The sequence below is a fragment of the Lolium perenne genome, chromosome 3 (assembly GCF_019359855.2).
Source record: "Lolium perenne isolate Kyuss_39 chromosome 3, Kyuss_2.0, whole genome shotgun sequence".
Lineage (NCBI taxonomy): Eukaryota > Viridiplantae > Streptophyta > Magnoliopsida > Poales > Poaceae > Lolium > Lolium perenne.
The window spans coordinates 330,486,311-330,493,013 of NC_067246.2; the positions used below are offsets into that span (position 1 = coordinate 330,486,311).

The 6,703-nt window shown below is 44.5% G+C and overlaps 1 protein-coding gene across 1 annotated transcript; it reads right to left on the reverse strand.

The window, feature by feature from the left end:
• Window positions 1–517: 517 nt before the first annotated feature.
• Window positions 518–4,941, reverse strand: LOC127345813 (factor of DNA methylation 2). The gene is made up of 6 exons (XM_051372343.1): window positions 4,856–4,941; window positions 3,905–3,948; window positions 3,640–3,785; window positions 3,075–3,335; window positions 2,745–2,960; window positions 518–1,027 (listed from the first exon to the last, which is right to left on the reverse strand). The coding sequence occupies exons 2-6, from the start codon at window positions 3,942–3,944 to the stop codon at window positions 755–757; spliced, it is 936 nt and encodes a 311-aa protein (XP_051228303.1). The 5' UTR covers window positions 3,945–3,948; window positions 4,856–4,941; the 3' UTR covers window positions 518–754.
• Between the last annotated feature and the right edge of the window lie 1,762 nt (window positions 4,942–6,703).

Consider the following 6,703-nt stretch of genomic DNA (forward strand, 5'->3'; position numbering starts at 1 on the left):
AGTCCTCTCGGACAGCCAACTGATGATCGGGATCGGAAGTGGGGATAGGAGAAGTTGCTAGGGCGAGCCTCCGGCGACATCGGGTGTAGGGAAGGAGGGGAGGAAGGGACCAGCGACGGTGGGAAAGCTGGGCTCCCCCGAGAAAATAGTTCATAGAAACACACAACAAAAACATATACTGATCAATTAGTGCGAGACAAGATCATATTACAGGCTTGTTCACACCAAGGCTTGGTGCCATTGGAGTTGCCATAGTGTTTCACGATACACTCCAGGATTGCTGCTTCAGTGATCAAACCGTCTATATGCCTTCTGTGGAGGAACAATCAAACATAATATGTTTCATATCTTCAGGACCTTGGTCCTTGGGTGGTACTAATATGAGTATATGATATAGCCGGTTCTTGCACAACAGGGAGTGGAGGACTAGAGACATCGAAAGCCAGCAACACCAGCAACGGGTAATGCCCTACTAGAAACCAAGACCGCAGGCATGTCAACTTTAACATTCAGAAACTAATAGCGGGCCAATTGCAAATGCACATTAACCAAGCCATCGATTGATAATTGACAGTCAACCAGGAAAAACCCGCTGCCAACGATAACTAAGAAGCATTCATGCCAGTTCTACAACACCACTGCAACTAAACATAGTTATAAGTTCACCAGATGCCGTCTCATCATCAAGAGTCACACATCTCTAATGCGTTGGGGCCAAAATAACACCACATCTAATTAAGTACTTCCAGAATCTTTAGTGCGTCATGTCATCCCGAATACTTTCAGCATCTTCCGTACGCTTCCTCTTGAGCTTGATGTTTCTCCATTGTTCCATGATGTATTCAACGGCTTCCTTCATAGATGCTTTCCGGTTCTCTTTACGGTTCCACAGTTCCAGTACAGGAACACGGCCACTGGGATTATACTCATTAAGTTCACGCAGAGCTTTTGTTACCAGGTCATAGACTTCCCCACCGTGTTTTTGTTTCAGAGCTCGAAGCTTCTCATCACCCTCATTGAGAATTTCCTACACCAGAGCACACACCGTTATATCATATGCCAAGCTTGCTATTACTTTGATATAAATGGCTCCTGAAACCTTGTATGTGATCCTACCTCTACCACAGCATAACACAACAGTTAAACAAGCAATGCCACACATGTGTTCTTCCATATCACAAATAAATGTCGTTTTGGATATTTAGATTGAGAACTTCTATATCATATGGTTAGGTTTGTCTCGATAAGTATATTTATAATATAATACTTTTCTTATGTTTCACACATACGTATATTATAGTAAGAATAAGTGGTCATGTCATAAATTTGAACATCGTTCCAATGTCCAATGCCTAAAACTATAGTAAGAATAAGTTGTAAACTTAAAGATCGTTCCAATGTCCAAAACGACTTCCTTTTGTGATATGGAGGGAGTACAATTCAGGTATACATACTCCATTAGTATGGTAAAATATCATTGAAATGTGTTATTGCAATTTACACCATGAATGTTCCAAGTCAGTAAATAACTCATCTCTTCCAGATAGAAACTGAGCTTTGAATACGAAGTATCATGTCATAAATTTCAAAATCCTGCTAAGATAATACTCCCTCTTAAGTATACTTCTAACTTTTGTCTTAAGTCAATCTTTTTTTACCAACTTTACTTCTAGATTTTGTCTCAGGTCAAACATTTTAAATTTTGACTAACTTCATAGAAAAAAGTGGAAACATATTGATACATTAGGTCACTACATTTGAAGATGAATCTTGGTTTGTCTCAGGACATAATTTTTTCGAGAATACAAATCTCAGGTCATAAATGTTTCTACGTTTTCCAATAAAGTTGGTCAAATTTTGAAAAGTTTGACTTAAGAAAAAAGCTAGGATTACACTTATTTTTGAACTCAGCTAAGCAAGCCCAAGCAGTGAAAATAATCTCAGTCCTGATGTAATTGACTAAAAAATGGCACACTTTTAAACAGTCGAGTTCCCCACATATAACTCTGAGAAAAAGGTTTATAACTCTTTAATCAACTGTATACGACCATATCAGAGGAAATCGACGAACAGATGAAACAAACACTTTGATGGATATAAATCACTATTTGTTCAATAAAACTCCGTAACGAACCTACAGCAGCTATAACTGTAACATAAGTTCCTGCCCTCTATGAAATTTAGAATTTCTCCCAGAAGTAGCACAAGGATCTATTCATTAGCTGAACACTCCACAAGTACACAGAGGAAACCAAACTCCCGTGACACCACAAATTATTATTTTTTGAAACTCAAACCACATATTTAGCAAACGTGTTTTATGGTAACCTGGTACTACTGATTTACACACATATATATGTCTAAATAGAAAGATTCAGTAATCAAGCATCCATTGAATAATTAACTATAGATAACATGGAACTAGTGAGTTATGTATTAGTGTTATACTACAGAACTAAACAGAGCTATAAGTCATATGATTCTAAACATGCATTTGTAAAGATAACATTTGCAGCATACCACAAAAAAATATTGTTCTCTGCTATTTTTTCGTAATGGATTAATTAAGAAAATCTACCGGAATAAATTAAACAAAGCACCTCTAATTATCACCGAAATTTATTAAGACATACATGTACTATGGAGAGTTTGCGAAGCCAAGAATCATCTGAAAACCTAATGAGACGACTACAAGATGTTATAGAAAGCGAATTGCTTAGTAGCGACAGAGAAGAGATCTATACCATCTCATTTCCATCAACAAGGATAACTTTAAAAGGGTGCCATAATGGATTGCTTATATCATCCTGCAATCTTGCACAGAGTAAAGCAGCATGATTCCTGAGGTTATCATGTTTTGACAATTGATATTTGCAAGCATTTTCAACAGATTTCAGGTCAATCTCGCCCATCCTTTTGATGCCTAAATTTGCTCGGGGAGTTGTAAGATCCTGCATGCCCTGTACAACATGCAACATGAAAGAAGGAGAATAAGGTTCAGCTGTTAAGAAAAATCATCACTAGCAGCACATTACAATCTCATGGACAGGTGATTGATCAAGGAGGTACCGTACATGTATCAGTGCCTTCCGAGCAAGCTGCAACTCATCATTGGCATCCGGTTCCTTGATCATCAGAGTATGAAAGATTGGTTTGATGTCTTGATGATCCTCCCTCTCTTGTTCAACAACTTTCTTCTTTGATTTAGAGTCTTCACTACCTTTGTGTTTCATTGCTTCCAGTTTGCTATGCAGCTGTTTTATTTCTAACTCAAGCTTCTGCTTGGCATTTGCCTGATCTACCAGGTCAAATAATAGATCGAGCTGTTTCTCTTTCTGCATTATAAATACAAAAAAAACTCACATAACTAAGCTTCTATTTTTTTTTTACAAAACAAGTTAACTCATTTTATCAAGTTCCCTATCAAGAACTTTTCTTACTGTATTATTTTGATGCCAGAATATTGGATGAGAACTAAGATAGTAAAAAAGAACACAAGTAATAAACAGAATGCTGTTATGCATAATAAGCAAAGAGCAATCAAACATCCACCAGAAAACCAAAAAGAGAGAAAGAAGAGAAGAAAAGCTTCCATAATTCCTGGAGATATGCATAGCAGAAGCATGGCATCACACACACCTGTCCTTTTTCTTGCTCATAGTTCCTTCTGTGAGGGCTACTTTTTGAATCTGCTTCATCCAGATGCTTGGACATTGAGTCAAAAGCATGCATCTCGGGCTCCAGTTCTGAAGATCTATGAGCAAGCTCGTGCATCTTGCCACATTCTGGCAAAAATGTTCATTTTGAAAGGCCAATGAACACGTGAAAGCTCAATGTGTGAGCAGAGAAATGCATACCGTATCAGCCCATGTAATGATGTAAATAGCAAAAGATAAACACAAACCTTCCTTGTTGGACATGATGAGTTTTTGGCTTTGCTCCATTATCCTGTCAACAGGTAACATGGTTGTCAGTGACAAGAATGTGTCAAGATGGGGCTGTGCCTCCTGCCTCCGGCCTGCTGTTTTTGCTGTACTAAATTCGTGATATGACAGATTGTAGAACTTTGGTATTAATTTGGAGATTGACAACCAAATACTTGTACCAACTTTGGCAATTATGGCAAAAAAACTATAACTGATTAAATCGCAAGGCTACTTAAAAGCAAACGCATACATGCATTCACCATATACCCAATCGTAGAAAGAAATGTGGCGACGGTGAACTGACAACCACTGCAAACACAAGAAACAGTTACTGCTTCCAACAATTTCAGCCTAACCACGATAAGCACAAAGATCTGAGCGCACAAAAGTTCATAAATAAAGCATGCATTTCATAACGGAATGCTGCGACCATATCAAAGTGCAACAAGGCATGGATCTGCAAGAACTAACGGAGGGAAATGTGTAAACCCTCACGGCCGGATCTGGATGGAACTGTAACATTTTCTCTTCACTATGGAGTAACAGAGGCATGCCTTTCATGACGAAATGCTGCGGCCAGATTAAGGTGCACTAAAGCGAGAAAGGATGTGCAACCAAGGGGATAAAAAGACAAGGGCATATCGGAGCAAACCGTTGAACTAACAGCTCAGTCCTCTCCATCGAAACCCTCAACAAGGCTGGATCTGGGCGGAACTGAACAGACAAAATAGCCTCACCAGCTCGATGATCACCAAACAGAACCAAGAGAAAACCCACACTGCATAAGGAACGACCCGCCGCCCTCTCGCGCAACATGCGCGCGGAGGGGAAAAGCGAGACAAACGGCAGCGTCTCCATGACTCGATCCATCCATCGACTACCCAGCAAACACTCGATGAAGCATAGAAAGTAGTGGCGAGAAGAGTCACCTCCCGAGATCGGTGGCCGGCGAGAGCAGTGGTCGGTGGCAGAGCCGCGGAGGAGGGTTTTTGCCTCACCTTTTCCCCCTTTCACACGGTTAGGCTGTGGCTGTGCGCCTGTGCCGCACACAATATACAAGTGAGAGAGTGGCAGTAGGGTCTGCTCGGTAAAATTCCCTGTTGGGCGAGGTCGCCCGTGAAAAAAATGGGGAATGCCGGAGGACCCGAGGAAACGGCGAATTTTTTTTAAATAATACAATTTTTTTCGTTATTTCTAGAAATAATACTAGGTTTCAATCTTTGGCAGATATAATACACTGTCGGGGATACGTACCCCGATCAGAAGGAATCGGAAACATCAAACCCGATTAGAGGTAGTCGGGGTAGGCTACCCCGAGTTCTTCTGATTCTCTGTGCCGGTCTGTACGACATAGCATAAAGGAAACCAATCGGGAAACCCTAACCCGAGTGGCGCTAGTCGGGATTTCCTAACCCGATTAACCAATGTCCGTCGCATCAGTGCCATGCATGCCTCACATCACTCTGCCATGCATGCCTCACACCCGAATTCAGTGGGTTCGGTTCATTGCTCTGCCATGCAGCAGCTCTAGTGAGCACATGCTATTTTGGAATCGCTGCCTTGCTGCGAGGAAGTTAGCAAATAAACAGTTTACGTACTTGTGGCCACCAGATCATAAACCGACGATCCAGATCGACTGCTACAGTACATTGCACATAAGGGTATCTCCAACGGGGCGGTGCATTTCGGACGCCCAAAATCCGCGCGCGTCCGTTTGCGTCGGCTCAAATGGACGAAATACCCAGCGGCACGACGCATTTTTTCAACACGAAAACATAATTTACACAGTAAAGAAAGGCAAATAAAAAACATAAAAACTAACGCCTGCACCGACTCGTCGTCGTCGAGCACGACGAAATCCGGTAGCGGCGCAACCGGCGGAACATACGTCGGTCCCGTCGGCGGTGGAGGTGGAGCATCCCACGCCGGTGGTGGAGGTGGAGGTGGAGCATCCCACCGGTGGTTGAGGTGGAGGTGGAGTCACCCACGGATTGTACGCCGGAGGTGGAGGTTGAGTCGGAGGCGGCGGTTGCCAGGCCGAGTTCTGGAGCACCCGTCGTAGGGCCTCTTCCTCCGTGAGGCCCGACATCATGATGCTGGTGGCGTACCGGGGCAGCAGCGGCTGCACCGGTCGGTCCACCTTCGAGACGAGGACGCCAAGCCTCGCGATCTCGTCGTTGGTCATCATCGCCGGGAAGTTCAACTTCTAGCCCTCCGCCATGGCCGCCTGCCATTCATGGAAAATGTAGGCAACGAAGTTGCCGCTGTCGTCCTTGGCCTCCTCGTTGTGGTAGGCCAGCGCGTCTCAGTCCTTGTCGCAGTCGTCGTCCTGTGGAGTCGCCGGCGGCTGCCGTGTTCTACGACGAGGCGGCGGTGGCCACTCAAACGGGAAGTCCCGGTCGCCGAGGAAGCCCGCCTGCCTCCTCGGATTATCCTCGGTCTCGCGCCAGGTGTGCCAGCTATTGGAGTCGACGGCGAAGGCGGGATCAGCGCGGAGATCTGGCAGCAGGTACCGCCGCCTGCGCCGGATCTCGACGCTCCTCTCTGGCTCACGCAGAGGCACGGGCGGGACAGGCACCCGGAGGTGGCTGAGCCGCCAGCCGCAGCCGTCGCCAGGCAGGTTCACGCCCCTCCCAGCGGTGGCACGGCGTCTAGCTCCGGTGCATGAGCCGCGCCACGTCGACGGGCAGCGGTACCCTGTTCGTCCGCTACGCCTTCTTGGTGCCGCTGCCGGATGCCTCGGAGTCGTGCTTCTTCTTTCCCGTGGTTATGCGGTG

Excerpts from the sequence above, each read along its gene's own strand:
- LOC127345813 (XM_051372343.1), bottom strand. The coding sequence starts at position 3,944 with ATGGAGCAAAGCCAAAAACTCATCATGTCCAACAAGGAAG. Across the intron at positions 3,786-3,904 it reads CATCATGTCCAACAAGGAAG|AATGTGGCAAGATGCACGAG; the intron begins GTTTGTGTTTAT and ends CATTTTTGCCAG. Across the intron at positions 2,961-3,074 it reads CTCGGAAGGCACTGATACAT|GGCATGCAGGATCTTACAAC; the intron begins GTACGGTACCTC and ends CATGTTGTACAG.